This window comes from Hemicordylus capensis, chromosome 1 (genome assembly GCF_027244095.1).
Source record: "Hemicordylus capensis ecotype Gifberg chromosome 1, rHemCap1.1.pri, whole genome shotgun sequence".
Classification (NCBI taxonomy): Eukaryota; Metazoa; Chordata; class Lepidosauria; order Squamata; family Cordylidae; genus Hemicordylus; species Hemicordylus capensis.
In genome coordinates this window covers 341,918,206-341,936,978 of record NC_069657.1, presented here as the reverse complement: position 1 = coordinate 341,936,978, position 18,773 = coordinate 341,918,206, and the positions used below count along the sequence as shown (strand labels likewise).

Sequence of the window (18,773 nt, the reverse complement as noted above, 5' to 3'; positions counted from 1 at the left end):
TATCCTACTAACATTCATCATGAAGCAAGCTGTATACTGCTAGATTCACAAATGTCTGAAGTTACTCTGCTTCCACAGGGTCAATTAACTTCCTCTAAAAGGAAAGACTGTTCGTCAGTCTAATGTTGACTAAGCCTTCTCTGCATATGCTGCTTCATTTTAAGTTCTTCCTCCTAAAGTCAACTCATATCAGCTTGATTTAGAAATGGCCCACTAGTTCTAAGGATATTTGGATAAATCAGTTTTATTGACACTATATCATAGTGCCTCAAACTTTCATCTATTTTTGCTCATGTTTTGGATACTAGCTATCATCCTGACTCACTGAGCACATTCTCATGGCCGCTTAGGGTTGGCCTGTAGAGGAGGCAAGCTCAAACCCCATGCCTTCCAGGGTACCCAAGTCACCAGAAAGGTTTACTTATCCAACCCCCACATGATTGAGCTGCTGCACTCTCCATGAGGAGAGAAAACTCGAGCTAGGTCCTTCAGCATCCCAATGCATTGTGTGAGCAGTGGAAAGGCAGCCCTCAGTACTGCAACAGCTCTGCTGTGACTGTTCCTGCAAGCAAGAGCACTCTTTGGTACACATGCCAACTCCTGGAGCACTTTGAAACACAGCGGTGGCACAGACAACCAACAGGAAAAAGTAGGACGATTTGCTTTGCGCCCTACCTCACTTGTAACCTGGGTAGCAGATGTGGGCTACTCAGATTCAGAGTTGCTGGGTCAGGAGGGCATCCAGTGTCCCAGATGACCACGGATTCCTGGGCTAACCCAGGAATCTGTGGTCGCAAGAACAGGCTCACTGTGTGCTTGTGCAATGAACAGAGTTGCAGGTCGCAAGAAGGTTGTGGAGCTGCACAAAGTTAGGAACATAGGAAGCTGCCATATACTGAGTCAGACCATTGGTCTATCTAGTTCAGTATTGTCTTCAGTATTGGCAGAGGATTTTCCAAGGTGGCAGGCAGGAATCTCTCTCAGCCCTACCTTGGAGAAGTCAGGGAGAGAAATTTGAACCTTCTGCTCTTCCCAGAGAGGCTCCATCCCCTGAGGAGAATATCTGACAGTGCTCACACTTGTAGTCTCCCATTCATATGCAACCAGGGCAATTCCTGCTTAGCTAAGAGGACAAGTCATGATTTCTACCACAAGATCAGTTCTCTGGGATGTTGCACAACCACTAGTGGAAGGCTTTCTCTGGTAAAACACAGAACTGCACTACAAGGTTGCACAATGATGATCTGCAGCAATGTCGCAGAACAGTTTTGAGCAATGAGTGTTGTGTGACAATTATTAGAAACAGTCTTGAGCAACGATGCAACTTCTGCTAGCCCAAGGAATAGTCTTGAAGAAAGGTTTCTTTCATTGCACAACATCCTTGCATTTTGTCATTATGCTAGCAAAACAGCATTATGCCAGTGCAACACTAGTCTGGAACACAAGCTGTGTTGTAGAACTAAGCTTCACACAGTATGCTTCATAAGATGGTTCCCACCAAAGGTGTTTTTTTCATTACTCATCAGGAGATGCCGCCCCCCAAATTTGTTCTGAATAGTTCCTTCCTTCCTTCCTTCCTTCCTTTTTCGGGTCAGGGAGATAGATAGCTCTTATTCTTTAGTGAATAAGGATTCAAGAACTGTTTGAGTATACACAATAAAGCATGAAACAAGCCTGCTCAGATGGGAAAGCTAATTACAAAATTTGCTGGAGAATAATAAAAATAATCATTACAGCTCACACTTTAACCTGGTCTGATTTCCCACAGCTCAGGTGCTTTGAGTTATTGACAAGGCTTTTTAAGTTTCCAGAGATGCTGGAGTGATTATTCCCAAATGTACAATATGAATATGAATATTCAATATACAATATGAATATTATACAATATGCATAATATACATATATGAATATTATACATATTAGATACATATTCAATCTATACATTTTCATTTTCATTTTATTCTGTTGATTTATTCTATTTATATACCACCCTTCCTAGAGTGGCTCAGAGTGGTTTACGCTAAAATAAAAAATACATTAAAAATTTTAAAAATCAATTAAAAGCAGATTAAAATTGCAATCAAAAACTATTTAAAAGCAGATTAAAATTACAATTAAAACTAAATATCATTAAAAGCCAGGCTAAAAAGATGAGCCTTTTGTGCTCTCCTTAAGGCCTCCAAGGAAGACAATCCTTATATCCACAGGAAGTGTGTTCCACAACCTAGTGGCGACAACAGAGAAGGCCTGATACATATCTATACATATTATACATACAGTATGTATAATATATTGTCCCAGACTATGGGAAACTCCTATATTGGGTAGCAGTGATATAGGAAGATGCTGAAAGGCATCATCTCATACTGTGTGGAGGGAGGCAATGGCAAACCCCTCCTGTTTACCAAGAAAACCACATGGCTCTGTGGTCACCAGGAGTCGACACCGACTTGATGGCACAACCATTCCATAATATATTGAAATATACAATAAAAATATTTTTAAAATGAACTCATTTGTAGCACAATAACATATTGTAAAATCTCCGAGTTTGAGCAGTATCATGAGCACCATTGTTAATGATGTAAAATGGAAGAAGGCAGAATCTGTTAGTTCAAATGATGGGTGAGGGCAATGCATAATGGGTTAAAAAAAAGATGGTGACCACTAGTACATTGCCCCCATATTGCCTACGGTTACCATCTTGGGACTTTTTTGAACCAGATTTTAGACTATTTTAAATCTCTCAAACTATTTTCTTGTTGGAGCGGGTATCTGGAGTACTAGCCATGCTACCATAATTTGCCTGTCTCCTCCTGCCTGTTTTCCACTTTTCCATTTGGCTGCTGCCTGTTGTCTGGCAGCAGCAGAGAGAAAAAAGGGTTAAACACCAGCCCTGTCTTCTCCCAGCTACAGCAGCAGCCACCTGATTGGTCTTCGCATTGGCAACTGAATGCAGTTGCTGAGTGGTGATGCCAGGAGGAGCAAGATGTAGAAGCTGTCTGCTGAGCTTGTTTCCCTCAAGGAGAGGAAGGGAAAACAAACAAAAAAACCCATATCTGTTTGTTCTTTGTGTGTGATTTCTTTCCCCTCACTTAGAAGCCAATGAGCCTTTTCTCATGACCAGTGAAAAAAGGCTACCCAGTTTGCAGGGTGGAAGCCCTAAAGAGCTTACCTCGCCATACATGAGCAGACTTCCTTCCTGGGTAGTCTGGAATCTGGGTAGTCTGGATTGCCCACCCAGATGAGCACCAGCTCCTGCCAATAGATTGGGGTTGGGGTGCCGGGATGCTCTGCCCCATGTTGCCCCACTCCTGGAGCTCTGATAATGCACCACGTGAGTGCCTGGTGCATTACTGGATCCCTCCTCCCCAGCCTGAGTCTGCCAGCCATAGCTGTTTGCAGCTGCAGCTGACAGACGACTACTAAAATGGGAATAGGAAAGCATTCACTGTCCTAACCACATTTAGAAGGGTGGCCCGTAGGCGGGTTTTCCACCGTAGTGCCTCCAGGATTGGACCCAATTCCGGCAGTTCACACGTGTATGCATAATCAGGCTAGGCTCCCTTAACCTGGTTTTGCACACACATGTAAATAGCCTTATAGTGAAGCTATTCTCACAATCAGTGGAAAGTGGGCTAAGGGTGCTTAGCCTGCTTCCCACTGATCGTGAGACTCACCAGGCTTGCAGCCGAGCCCGGTTGAGTCAAAGCGGGTCACCCGCTTAAGTAGCCCTCCCCTAAGCCCAGGTTAGTGGAGCGAGCACTCTGCTAACCTGGGCTTTCTTATTGTGAGTTGTCGTGGCATAGCTGCACACCACGGCAACTCATGAGTAGACCCCTAACCAGGAGGCTGAAAAGCAGCCTCCTGGCTCATGGGTCTCTCCAGCATGCCCTGCGCACTCGTGCAGGGCATGCTGGAGCTTCCGGGGGCCATGTGGCCTCCGATCCTCTCAGAACCCGCCAGCTCCGTAACGGAGCCAGCGGTCGTGTGGACGGCTGTTTCAGCCACCCAGAGCAGCCTGCCAGCTTGTATGCGGGGAGAGTGGGCTAAGCCTCTGGGCCACCCTGGTGCTCTCCAAGTGGAGTTATGGGGCTGCTTAAATTTGCCATTATTTCCTATGGGGAAAAGCTTAAAGAAGCACAAACTTCAGAAATTCTTTAAAAATCACCACTTTCACGAATTTCTTGGAAATCTGGGTGGTAGCAGGCACCCATTAGGGCAATACCACCTGGCCCACTCTTCTGCCCCCAATTTCTGCCCTGAATCTGCCCCAAAGACATGCCAACTTCAAAAATTCTTTAAAAATCACCCCTTTACCCAATTCCTTTGAAATCTGGGGAGTAGCTTCCTTGCACCCATTGGCCACTATCACCCACCACAGCCTGCTCTGGGCCACCCTGGTGCCCCTTGGGAGTTATAACTAAGGCTGCTGAAGTCCCCATTATTCCCTATGGGGAAAAGCTTAAAGATGTACCAACTTCAAAAATTATTTACAAATCACCCCTTTGCCAAATTTCTTTGACATGTGGTTGGTTGCTTCCACCCATTGGGCACTACCACCCAACCCACTTTGGCCACATAATGGAGGTCCAAATCTCCAAATTTTTGGGTCCAAATCTGGGGTAATTTGTTTTGTACCTGAATCTGGGCAATTGAGGACAGGGGTGATTTGTTCTATCTACAAATCACCTGAATCGGCTGGATTCGGGTACAAATCATTTTGTACCCTAATTGTTTCACACATCCCTAGTAACAGTAGCTCATCTTTTACATATTGCCTTTTTTACAAGCTTGTATTGGACCAAAATACCCCCAAAATTCTTGCATGTGGCTTTACTCTTCATAAATTGCTAAAATAAGCAATAAGCATTTTCCCCTCTCCCCATCAAAAGTACTTTACTTTTTGGTCTGTTTTTATGTACTTGCTTCAAAATAAGACTCCTTTGCTCTTCAAATGCTTGCTTATCTAAGCAATTGGGGTAACTTCACATATACCATTCTGATATCCTATTTAAAACCAGAGTGGTGATATAAATTTATATAGATCTATTCTACACTGACAGCAAATTGGTGGTTTTTCCTTCTTTTGGCCATAAATACATTTGCCTTTTGCTTAAACGTAGTTCATAGAAAGGATCAAACTGGGCTGCTTACTACTGTGATAATGGTTAAAAAAACACACACCACCCACTGAGTTTTCATCTGAGTATACATGGTTAGGATTGGAGTGCATGTAGATAAGAGTCAACATAAATATGCTTAGGAACATAGGAAGCTGCCTTATATGAAGTCAGACGATTGGTCCATCTTTCTCAGTGTAGTCTACACTGACTGGCAGCAGCTCTCCAACTTTTCAGGCAGGAGTCTCTCTCAGCCTACCTGGAGATGCTGCTAGGAAATGAACCTGGGACCTTTTGTATGCAAAGAAGATGCTCTTCCACTGAGCTACAAAGGGAATTCTTACAGTACTCACAGGTAGTCTCCCATTCAAATGCGGACCTCCTTACAAATGAAATTAATGAAATTAAATGCCCCATTTGCCCCAATGGGATGATGTGATCCAGAGGAAGGTGTTTGAGCTGTAGAGAAGGGAGCATGTGTAGTGGCTTTCATTTTTTCCTTCCAAATGCACCAGATTTGTCCAAATATGCATATATTATACCAATTAACATATGCAAATGTTAAGGTACCTTTTTGGATACCTTTTTGGTGAACAGAACCCACTATTTCCCCTTTTTGGGTGACAGATTTCAACTCTTTTTGCCATCTTGGCCTGACAAGCCAAGTATCACCCCCACGGCTTATGAAGGCCGGCAGAGGCACGTTGCCAAGCGCTCCCACAAACCTGGTGTTGGTACTGGGCAAAAGCAGTTTGTGATGTGGCATTTGACTTGAATTTTTTTTAAAGCACCATCAATTTGCCTTGACTATCAAATCTCTTACATGAGCATCAGCAGATCTCTGGATCATGGCCAAAGCTGTTTTGGTAACGTGCAGGGAAGTGGCTGGGCAGCCCCATGTGCAGATAGTGGTTGTGTGTGAACTGGCACCACTATGTGATTCATTAATTATACATTGCACATCAGTGTCTCCATTTTCATGACAGTTGCAGTTTGAAAAAGTGCTGCTGGCATCATAGAAACTAGGGACTCACATAACAACTGCCTATGTTGAGCCTCTAGTTTACTCAGATGGTGCTACCAGATGAATCTGACTCAGCCATTAATCCAAAGTTTGATATTTGTGTTCCAGAGCCACTTGTATAGAATGGAACCAGCCCTTTATCTTCTTGTGATCAACCAAGTTTCCCTAATATTTTTCTCCTCTGTATTTTCAGCTGATGAGTACCCATCTAATAGCAACAATAATATTTTATTGATTGATTGATTGATTGATTGTTAAATTTGTTTGCCACCTTTCACTAAAACAATCCCAAGGTGGCTCACACAAAATTTAAAACAAGACTATGAAAATTACACAATTAAAATATTAAACTAAAATATAAAAACATAGATCTGACTAAAAAGATTGAAAATACAAGCATAAGATAACCATACAAAATACAAAGGAGCAGCAGTAGAGACAATCATATAATGAGATTTAAATATCAGGCAGTATAAAAATATGATAAATACACACATAAATAAATATAAAAACCTGAGTAAAAACCCATGATTTCACAAGCTTTCTAAAAACTGTGATGGAGACAGAGGAGTGAATAGCCACCAGGAGAGCATTCCAGAGTCTGGGGGCAGCAACAGAGAAGGCCCTGTCCTGCGTGCACAACAGCCGAGCCTCCCTCATTGTCTGCACCCAGAGCAGAGCCTCCTCAGATGACGTTGTCAAGCAGACAGCAACCCTTGGGAGCAGGTGGTCCCTCAGGTATCCTGGGCCCAAACTGTTAAGGGCTTTAAAGGTCAAACCAGCACCTTGAATTGGACCCAGAAACAAACTGGTAGCCAGTTCAGCTCTTTCAAGATGGGCATGATGTGCTCCCAGTGGGCAGCTCCAGATAAAACCCTAGCTGCCTCATTTTGCACTAGCTGTAATTTCTGAATATTCTTCAAGGGCAGCCCCACATAGAGTGTGTTACAGTAATTCGGCCATGACATGATTAAGGCATGGGTAACTGTGGCCAGGTCTGCCTTCTTGAGAAAGGGACAGAGCTGGCACACTAGCCAAAGCTGTGCAAAGGCACCCCTGGCAACCACCTCCACCTGAGCTTCCAAAAGCAGAGCTAGGTCCAGTAATATCCCCAAGCTGCGTACTTGCTCCTTCAAGGGAAGTACAACCTCATCCAGAACTGGTAGGATCTCTGCATCCCGATTGGCTCTCCTACTAACAAACATTACCTCCGTCTTGTCCGGATTCAGTCTCTATTTATTAGACCACATCAAATCCATCATGGCCTCCAGCCCCCGATTCAGGACATCCACTGCCTCCCTAGGATCAGATGACAAGGAGAGATAGAGCTGAATGTCATCTGCATATTGCTGACAACTCAGTCCAAGTCCCTGGATGACCTTTCCCAGCAGCTTCATGTAGATGTTAAACAGCATGGGGGACAAAACCGAACCCTGTGGGACCCCACAGGTCAATGGCCACAGATCCAAGCAGTAGTCCCCCAGCCCCACCTTCTTGATCCTCACCGCAAGAAAGGACCTAAGCCACTCCAAAGCAGTACCTCCGATTCCCATACTCGAGAGGTGGTCCAGAAGGATACCATGGCTGATGGTATAGAATGCCACTAACTAATAATAATTACTTACCTTACATGTTACTGCATTAATGCGACTTTCCTTGGTTAAATTATTGCATCATTCACAGTTTCATATTCCATTTTTGTCACTCTCAGGATTTTCTATGGGCTTGACTGTTCAATCCTTTATATTAAAGCAGTTCCAAGCAAATTTTCCATATTTTGGATGATTTGCTTAATTTTTTTGTCAAACTTGCATTGTTTACAGAGCTATAGAAATAATAATGCAATTAAACTGTAAGAGAAAAAAAATTCAGTCCTAATCTTCTGGAAATTACCTTGTTATACATCTGCTTAGAGTCGCCTTAAGTGGGGAAATGCTTGACTAACAAGCAGAAGGTTGCTGATTCGAATCCCCGGTGGTACTATGTTGGGCAGCAGTGATATAGGAAGATGTTGAAAGGCATCATTTCATATGTACATTTCATATGTACCCCTCCTGTACTCTACCAAAGAAAACCACTGGGCTCAGTGGGTGCCAGGAGTCAAAATTGACTTGATGGCACACTTTACACTTTACCTTTACGTTACATCTGCTTGACCTTTTGCTTGATTAAGCAGATGTATAAAGACTGAGGGGGATGCAATTTCAAGTAGGCCCATGGGTCTTTAAGACATTGTTCTGTACATTTCTATGTTCCACAGTTTTAACAGTGGTATTTTAATTAATTAAAGACTTATTACTGATTACTGTTTTTAATTGTAATTTTTTATACAGTTGAAGGTCAGCCTGAGGGCCTTTCTAGTGCCCTGTCGCAGGGAATAAATGAGATAGATAAGAAAAATATAAAACATTATCTTGATTCCTTTAAAAAAAAAAATCTACACACAGACAAGAAGAGCATCCAAGTTGAAGAAAAGGCTAAGAAGGATGTGAAAGAAGGAAAACCAGAAGCCAGGACACTTGAAAGAGTGAAGCATAAGGAAACCAAAGCAGAGGAAACTACATCAACAAAAGCCAAAGCCAAAGCGAAGGAGGCGACAGCGCTGGCAGTTACAGAAAAGTCAGATGTGGAAGGTAAACAATATGAGGACGCCGCAGCAGAGGACCTTTGAAGTGCAGGGAGAAAGAGAATTAAATTAAAAGTGGTCCAGACAAATTCAATGTTAAACTTCTCACACGGGAAGACAAATAGAGGCAAGAATAAATCCCTGCTGGATTCTAGCTCATTAAATGCAAATAAAACAAAAATGTATGATGTTGGTCTTACGGCTAACGATTCATGTTGCCATCCAAAGGTATCTTTAGGGAACAAGAGTTTCAGTTACTACAGGGTTTCCAGTATAAGAATGCAACATGAGATGATATTAGCTTAAGCCTTAGGTCACAGATGGAGCAGCATCTCACTCTATTAATATTCCATGTTCTTAAGAATGATATCTGCCTGCTCCTTCTGAGCTATTTCAAAAGTATGGGCAGCAGAGTTACCACTGGAAAGAGGAAAGAGAAGGAAGAGTAATGGGCAGAGGTTTGGGCAATTCTTCATCCAACCAAGAGCACCCCCCACCCAACTACAATGGCAGAAAACGATAAGGCTGTTCTCATGAGCAGCCTAACCCAAGGTTAGGCTGCTCGTGTGAAGCACCAGGATCACTCCCAATCCCATCACCCCTACCCAGCCTAGCTCTGCTTTTTGCCCCAGTTCTTAGCCAAGGTTACAGGTGTGAGAGTACCCTTAGCCCTGGTGCCAAGATAGTGTGTGTGTTTGGGCTGCTTGCCCAATGCACCGTGCTTGGCACGCAGTGCATTGTTAGATTCCCAGAGGCCGGGACGCATTGTCCTGGTCTCTGGCAAGCTGCATGGCTCCCAGAGTGCCACTCATGTGTGTGGCCAAGCTACATGGCCAGGTAAGGAGATGGCAAGGAGATTATCTGGGGGGAGGTAAGTACAGCACAGCCTTCTCCCCTGCTTGCCCTCCCAAGTTTTTGGTCATGAGAATAGCCTTATTGTCTCCCTGAATACCTTTTTGACATTGGTTAGCCAATAAGGAAATCTCTCAAAGACAAATAACTTTTCTTTGACTGACACTGCTTTGAAAATTCCACATTTGCCTCTCAGTCTGGGTAGCCAGTTCTACAATCAAGCACTTCTCATTTGTGAAAAATTTTTTTTGATCAGCTAGACACACTGGACTGGCTGGGAGTAACAAGCTACTATAATTTCCATGATATCATGGACTGAAGAATTATTGCCCAAAACACAAAAACCTCCAGAATTGTAGGGACAATTCTGAGTTATCACTTGGTTACCATTTTATCTGCATTACTTGGGGACCTATAATGACATGGAAAACATTTGCATAATACATATCAAAAATTACCTTATCTCTTATCTATATTGGTCTAAAAGACTATGTGAATTCCAAGCAATGTGTCAGGTACTATCTCATATGGAACCAGAATCTACACCACTCAATTTCCGATTTATCTCTATTTATTACAACATGGACTCCCCCCCCCCAATAAAGAGCAGATTAGATGTGACCTTAGCCCTGGTGCCATTGCTTTCCTAGTGTAAATTGTTCACATGCAGGCATGCGCACACACAGACACAGACACACACACACACACACACACACACAAGGCCCCAGTGCCACGGTCCCCATCTGGATTTGCTCCTCCCAACAAATGTCATTTACACAAGAAAAAGCTCCCATTGGATCCAATGAAAGTGCACTTTTTCTTATGTAAATTACACATGTGGAGTTTCAGTCTGTCTCAAGTTCACAGTAAGGAGTAGTTCCCCGACTCCACATGACCGTGGTCTGAATCAGTGCCCCCCTCCTGGCAACATGTACTAATATCTGCAACAGATATTAGTACATGTTGTACTACATGTACTAATGTACTACAGAGTACTACATGTACTACAGAGCTAATGATATGGCTAACATCACATCTAGTTTAGCCCTAAGATGCAGTGGCTTAACATGAACATTTAGTCATGGAGTACTGGAAAACACTTGTATTTTGATTTTGGATTTTTGCACCTGATCTTCCTGTTCATATCTACTGAACATGAAGAATATTATCAAATAGCATAGTAGTCTCTCCCCCAAACTGTAGCATTATGGCCCTCAACAAGGGTTGTTGAGAAGTGCATATAAAAATAGGCAAGCACAATCCATCCTTGCTCATCACCAGACAGCACAATAGAGGATTCCCCCCTCAGTATGAGCTCTGAGTAAACTTGCGCAATACTGTATATGAAAGGGTTAGACAGTGGATGTGAGAAGGCCTGCTGATTCCTGTACTGATCTGATACACATGCTGAGCTGTAGAAGGGAAGAAATGAAACTTTGCTGAGCCTTGTGGTGATCCTTCTGTGCAAGACAGATCATGGCCATTGTGGGTAACAACATAGCTTGTGCTGTCATAAGACTTTTTTCAAATGAAATATTAAATTTAAACCCCTGATTGAGCAGTTAAAGTGTAAGTAATATACAAGAAATATGATGAAGTTAAAATAAAGGGGGTTTTGGTCTTATTATTAGAAATAATCTCACTAAGAGATATGCATTTCAGGGCATATCTCCTGAAATGAATGGGAGTTCTTGCATGTACACTTAGAATCAAGTTTCTGACTAAAGGCAGATTTTCATGACCGCCCCCCACCCCACCCACAAGGGTCCAGACTAAGAATCTATCTGTCTAATTTGTGAGGTGTGCACACTCCCAATTTCCTATCATAAAAAATGATCGCCATGTTGGGTTTGCACTGTGCCATCCTTTCTGACAACGAACCAGGATTGGCAATTATAGATCAAATTCCGGTTTATCAATCCTGGTTATTTTCTGGGTTCTTACAATCAGAATTCAGGAGTGCAAATTCAGACCTTGCAAATCTTCCTTCCTGATCCAGAGCCTTCGAGTGGGTCATGAGAAGTAAGTGTGCAAATATAGTGCTTCTGTTGCACATACATTTTGATGTGGCTCCCAGGGCAAGCCTAATCCAAGTCCCATACAAATGAGAGGTTGTGTAATGCTAGTCATTCATGCTCACAACCTAGAAGATGGAATCAGCCAAATGTTTTAAAAATTCTTAAGTGCCCGTTGGACACTGCACTACTCTGAAACAATATTTTTTTTCATTAAAAACAACAAATCCTAAACGTAATGCTAGATGATATTTCCAGGGGGCAGTTTGCTCTAATAGAAAACTGCTGGTGTCAAATAGTACAGATTAGATAATTTATCTTAATATGCTAGGATAGATTTCTGATATTGATATTGTAGATTGACTGGAACTTTCTTTGTGTCTGACTCAATTCAATTTAATTTCTGTCGGCGGGGGAGTATTGGTGACTTAATATGTAACTCCTGGGCAGGGGGAGAGGGAAAGAGAAAGAGAAAATGCATATTTGCACATGTAATTTTGCATGTAAAATGCCAATACTCCAACTCCATAAATATGTGCAGCTGCTCTTTGCAATTTTGTTTTAAAATACATGCACAGGAGTGGTTTAAAAAAGCAAAGATGCCCCAAACATTTGGAATTTCTATAGATATCTAATTAAACTGAATCGCAATGTATAAAACTCAATAGACATAAAGGAGATGGTATCATGCATCCCTTTTTCAGATTAATGTCACAGGAGACAATCCACAGATCATTACTCATACTCCAATCCATCTCTATTCAATGACATTGGTGTAGAAGTAGCGTCTGATGGAATGTGGCTGTGCAAATGTGATAACTCAGAAAGACAAACTTAACCTAAATTCTTCAATGAAAGCTTACAATTCTTCATCTCTTGAGTACTGCAGCTTGGTTATTCTGCAGCAGCTGCAGACAAATTAAAGACAAAGGTTTTATTGAATTAAGTATGAACATGAATTAGAGAGTCAGTAACATGTCATGTATGTTACATGAATTTATTATACAGTTAATTGTGTGCTGCTCCAAAAATTTTAATTTGCAGTGGTCTACATAACATTGTTTAGAAAATATATAACTGGATCACAAATTCTGCCTGTGAGGAGGCTGTTAGCTCTGATAGAGCAGAAAGCAGTACAGGGCTATGCTGAAATGACCAGTGGCAAACCCTGCTGACAGTATTGCTGATACCAAAGCTGCCACTACTACACAAATAAATCAGGCAGAAACCTTAATGATAATGTATGAAGCCTTTCCTTCACTGATATGAGGGCAAAATTCATCTTAAGACCCAGTGCACACAGGCTAGCCTTTTGAAATCGTTACACTCTAATTCAAACTTAGCTTCTGATTAGTAGAGTTATTTGTCATGTGAGCTCATAGTTTGAGAGTTTGTGCTCACATTTCAAATACATGCATGTATTTGATAAAATGAACGGGCACAAAAATGCCTTTTTTGGCCCAATAAATGTGCTCTGAAGTATGTATATCAGTTCAATGTGACACTTAATAGCCAACAAAGTGTCATTTAATCCCCACATTCCAAAATACATACATCTTTTTGCATTTGAGTATTATGTATTCATCATATTTATATATCTCCTGATATGAGTATATTTAAACAACAAATATAAAACAGAGTAAAAACAATTCCACAGAATTAAAGAGTTGAAATGATTTCATGGATAAAAACAATTGAACAATTTAAAATTAATTTCAGTAAGAACCCTGAGAGAACAGGTGTAACTTGAGGGTCTTCCTAAAGCAAACAGAGATGGAGACGCTCTTATTTTGACAGGGAGCATATTTCAAAGCCCCAGGGCAGCCTCAGCGAAGACCCAGTACTGAGTCGCCACCAAACAAGCTGGTGGCAAACATAACCAGACCTGTCCAGATGATCTCAATAGGCAACAGGGTTCATGACAAAGAAGGAACTCTCTTCAGTAGCCTGGACCCAAGCAATTGAGGGCTTTATAGGTAATAACCAGCACTTTGTATTGCGCTCAGAAACATATTGGCAGCCGGTCCCTTTGGGTTGTCCCAGAGTCCAGTCTGGCTGCTGGATTGTCTATCAATTGTACTTTCTGGACTACATATACAGGCAGCCCCACGTGGAGTGCATTAGAGTAGTCAAGCCTGGAGGTTATCAGCATATGCATCACTGTTTTGAGGTCATTGTTTTAAGCTGATAAAAAGCACTCCTGAATACTGCCTCAACCTGAGCAACCAGAAAGAGTTGGGGATCCAGGAGCACTTCCAAGCGATGTACCTGAACTTATAGGGGGAGTGTAACTCCATCCAGAACAGGCTGGTCTAAACCATCTCTTGGGTCCTGTCCCCCCCCCCCCAGTCCATCTGCATCTTATATGTATGCAACTTCAGTTTGTTATCTCTCATCCAGCCCATTACAGCCTCCAGCAGGCATTTAGGGAAGTTATGTCATTTCTTTACGAGGCTGATATGGAGAAATAGATCTGGATGTCATCAGCATATGGATAACATCCTGTACCAAACCTCCTGATGATCTCTCCCAGCAGTTTCATGTAGATGTTAAAAAGCATTGGAGACAGTGGAACTTGTGGAACAGTGGAACTTGTGGAACTCTCAGTTTGCAGAGCAGCAGTCTCCAAATGACACCATCTAGAATTTGCCAGAGAAGCAGGAATGAAACCATTGTGAAACAGTGCGACCCAATCCTACCTCCTGCAAGTGATCCAGAAGGATAACATGGTTTATGGTATCAAAAGCCACTGAAATATCCAGAAAGATCAGCCGAGTCACACCCACTCTGTCGAAAGTCAATTGCAGATCATCCATCAGGCCAACCAAGGCAATCTCAACCACATAGCCAGTTTGAAATTTTAATCTAGACCCATTTCTAGTGCCTATAATCTAGACCCTATTCTAGACCCTTGGCCACCACCTGATCAATCACCTTGCCCAGTCATGGAAGATTGGAAACTGCTCTGTAATTAGCTAACTCCAAGGGATCCAATGTAGGTTTCTTCAAGAGTGGTCTAATAATAGACTCCTTAAGACAAGGAGACATCCTGCCCTCCCTCGAGAAGCATTTGTGATATTTACCAGACCCTCTCTGATAATATGATTACCAGATGAAATAAGCCAAGTTTGGGCAAGGGTCAATAGAACAGGTTGTAAGATGCTGTCGTAAATCTGTTAGCTTGGCTAACCCAACAGGATTTACAACCCCTTCAGCTCTCCCCACTGTAAGTGAAACAGAAAGTAGCAGCGAAGCTGCATGAAGGAAAATGAAAGATTCACAAAGAAAAATAGTAGTAAACAAATAAAGTCCCCTGAACTGAACTAGGTACCCCCCTCTATGATAACTGAGTAATAACTTAAAAGGAAACAACAGAGCAAGGAATGAATAGAACAAAGGACACCAGAGCAAGGAATTAACGGAGCAAGAAACAACAGAGCAGGAAAGAACAGAACAAGGGCAAACTGGAACTCGAAAGGTTGAGGAATACTAAATAGGAACACGGTCTGCGGTAAGTGAAAGTTGCTAACAGCAATCTGTGCAAATAACAGACTGCTTAATATAGGGCTCAAAATAACCGGCAGCCAATCAGGCTTTCCTGAGTCAGCACTTCTACTTCCTCTCCTGTGATATCCTGCGCCTGCATGTCTCCCATTAAGCCTTCCTCTTGAGATGTCTTCTCAAGACAGGCGAAATCCCCACCTCCTCCTGATCAGCCTCCTCAGTTCTCATGTCTGGCAGCTGTCCCGATTCCTTAGCTCCAGAGTCTGTTTTCCCTGCCAAATCCTGTTGCTGTGCCTCTGAGCCTGCACTCTCAATTGAGTCCCCCCGTTCCTTCTCTGACTCTTTTTTTGTCAGAGGTCTGAGCCATGACAGATGCACAGTCTGAAGCAGTTTGTCCACATCCTCAGGAGTCACAAACTGAAAGTGATCCAATCTAGTCCTATTAGAGGATTTGCTGGACATCTCCAAAGTAGACTCTACAGTGACTGTGGAATCCAGTTGGGCCTGAATACGAGAGATTTTATCCTCAAAAAGTCATCGAAGACATTACATAGAGTGACTGATGGTTCCAAGGGGAAGAGAGGGCACATACTACCCCCTCACAATCCTAGACAGCTCTGATGGACATGAATTTGCAGAAGAAATGCTGGCAGAAAAGTACCGCTTCTTTGCTGCTTGCACTGCCAGAGCATAGATCTTCAAATGTGCTCTGTGTTGTGATCTGTCAGATTCACACCAAGTCTTCCTCCACTTGCGTTCTAGCTGTTGTCCTTGCCACTTCAGCTCCCATAGTTCTTCTGAATACCATGGGGCTAATTTTTAAGGAGGTTCGAGAGGATGTTTAGGAGTGATTGTGTCTACTGCCCTGTTGAGTTCATTATTCCATATCTATACCAGAGCATTGACAAAATCACTAGCACAGCCAACTCTAAACCCTTCCAAGGCTTCTTGGAATCCTTTTGGATCTAATAATCTTCTTGGAGACCAACCTAATAGGTCCTTCACCTCTGCAGAGGTGGGTTGTGGTTTCAAGTCCTACCTTAACCAGATGGTGATCCTTCCATGACAATGGGGAGATGACAGGAGTCCCACTAGAGCATGTGACCAGCATCATGCATTGGTCCAGAGACCACTTGAGATAGGCCCATAGTTGTGATGGCTGCTATGAACTCTTGAGCCACTCCCAACAACCCAGTCCCACAATTAACATTGAAGTCCCTCTCCAACAACAACCTGGGCAGCTCCAATGCCAACTCTGTCACCAGATCCGTCAGCTCAGTTAGGAAAACTAAATTTGCTGAGTTAGAGACCTCAGTTAGGGAAACTATAACATCAAATGAAGCCTTCACATCATTTCAGTGAATGAATGAACCACCAGATTCTACCTGGCTTTCTGAACCGGCTTGCATATTTATTTAATCAGGTTATTTATTTAATTATTTATTTATTTGCTTATGTTATCTATCTACAGTATTTATTTAACATCTATATATATTTATATATCACTTTGTATTAAAGTATCCAAAGTGGTTTACAATATAAAACAGTATGAAATGCGATAGAACCATTTCAAAGATTTTCCCTTCAACCAAACATGGATATTTTATATATGGTATAAAACATGAATATGTGTGGCATTCATAGTGGAACTGGAGAATGAGCAATTGCCATAAAGAGCAGGCCCTGACTGTATTTGAGACCTGACTCTGAAATCTGGTTCTAGTAATTATATGTGATTGGACACCACTAGCCACTGGGGGACCCATAACTGTTAAGGAAGCTGGCAAGCATTTTCTGTGGTAGGAGTTCCTATAAAAGGGGGCAAATCATCCATTTTACTGCCTGTTTAGTTATTGATTACTTTAAGCAAGATATGAAACACTGTCAAATGCTTCATTTCGGTGCTAAGCTGCCTCTTTAGTGGTTGATTTAAAAAAGACCTCTAACTGTATTTTATTACTCTTGTTTTCCTTTTTGTTCTGCTAGATCAATATGCATTCTGTCGCTATATGATTGACATGTTTGCTCACGGGGATTTTTATACAGGTACTTGAACTGAACTCTATCACTGAACTTTCTGTTTCTCTGAGAGCTTCTGCTTTGTTATGCTCTTGGAATGTGTGTGCTCTTTTTATTTGTTAAACACTGAAGTGAAGAGTGTGCAAAGAGTTTAAATAAAGCATATCAACTAATGGCTGTACAATTCAAGCTTCTAATACTCTTTTCTATAATTGCATGCATTGAAATTAATGGTAATATAAAAGGTGAAAGCTATGGAAATATGTAGAATGAATGAAACAGTCTTCCGTAACACTTGACCAACTTTGAGTTATATCTATTCCAGATTTGCATGCATTTATGCCATAGAAAGGATTCAATATGTTCTTAAAATAGATAACTTTCTTAAAATATCTTCAAAAAATTGAAAAAAATAGAAAGCCTATCAAATTAAAATGTATTCATTCTATTACAGGAAGCTTGTAAAATTTCATAGAAAAATATTATAGAAAATTTCATAGAAAACACTTGCAAACAATTCAGAACAGGCCCTTTATTTTGACCTTCTATTCACACAGTGGAGGTATTCCACCAATATTTCACTAGTCACTTCCCAAAGTTCTCTGTAGTTGATCCATAATGCTTGTTTAAGGAAGTTTTCTATGCTGGAACTGACAGTGCAGATAAAGCCTCAGGCTGTATTTACACAAAATGTGGTGATGGAAGTTATCAGATGAAAGCTTGACTCTCAGAAACTGCCACTAATGTGGATTTCAACACATGCACAAAATAGCTGTCAGTGAATGAATTGTTTGCCTGTGGTGAGATTGTCACCAGTATGAATGAGAAGGAGATAAGATGCCTTGTTGTACATGTGAAGTATGAAAGAAACCTTAGGCAATATACCAGTCTGTATGATTCTGATGCTTTAGGCATGATTACTTCTGAAGAAGGTACAGCTGCTCTCTCTATATGTTTTGGAACTGGTGTAATATTGTACAAAATCAATATATTAACAGAATCACAAATTTATTACAATATATGAACAAAAAAAATACACAACAGCATATTAAAAGGCCAGTTTGATTACTCTAAAGATGCCTAAGCAAAAAGGGTGGGTTTTTGTTTTTTTTAATTAATCCTAACTCAGAGCAGAGTTTTCTGCTCCAAGTGGCAGGCTGGATAAAAAGATTTTCTACATCTATAATTCCTTGATTTTAGGGCATGTGAGAATATCTCAATTAGGGGTGTGCATTTTGGAATTTTCTTGTTTTGATTTGTATCCAAATCGAAACATCCCCGTTTTGTTTTGTACCCAAATTTTCTGAATCCGAATCAGCCCTGTTTTGTTTTGTAGCCGAATTTTCCAAATCCAAATCCGAATCAATTTGGATTTTTTAAAAGGGTCCCAGGGCAAAAAGAGTGGTTGGTGGTGGTAGTGTCCAATGGGTGGAAGCTACCACCCAAATTTCAAAGGAATTAGGCAAAGGGCTGATTTTTTGTGTGAATTTTTAAAGTTTACACATCTTTAAGAATTTTCCCATAGGGGAAAGGGATGACCCAGAACGGAGTGTGGTGGGTGGTAGTGCCCAATGGGGGTAAGGAAACTTCCAGAATTATCTCAAAAGAAT

At 41.6% G+C, this 18,773-nt stretch overlaps 1 protein-coding gene and 1 long non-coding RNA gene across 25 annotated transcripts in view; one reads left to right on the top strand and one right to left on the bottom strand.

Moving 5' to 3' along the window:
- Nucleotides 1-18,773, top strand: part of TRDN (triadin) — a 305,901-nt gene that overhangs the window by 111,497 nt on the left and 175,631 nt on the right. For 23 of the 24 annotated variants that reach the window (XR_008313241.1, XM_053284401.1, XM_053284346.1 and 20 more), the window contains 2 exons: nt 8,595-8,780; nt 17,131-17,190. Coding sequence is in view for 23 of the 24 variants with exons in the window: in XM_053284401.1 (XP_053140376.1) it covers nt 8,595-8,780; nt 17,131-17,190 (246 nt within the window). In the remaining variant the exon portion in view is untranslated. The remainder of the gene's footprint in view (nt 1-8,594; nt 8,781-17,130; nt 17,191-18,773) is intronic. The other variant, XM_053284354.1, reaches the window with a different exon arrangement.
- The window catches only part of LOC128339896 (uncharacterized), a 103,432-nt gene that overhangs the window by 44,190 nt on the left and 40,469 nt on the right, over nt 1-18,773 (bottom strand). The gene's annotated exons all lie outside the window — the stretch shown is intronic.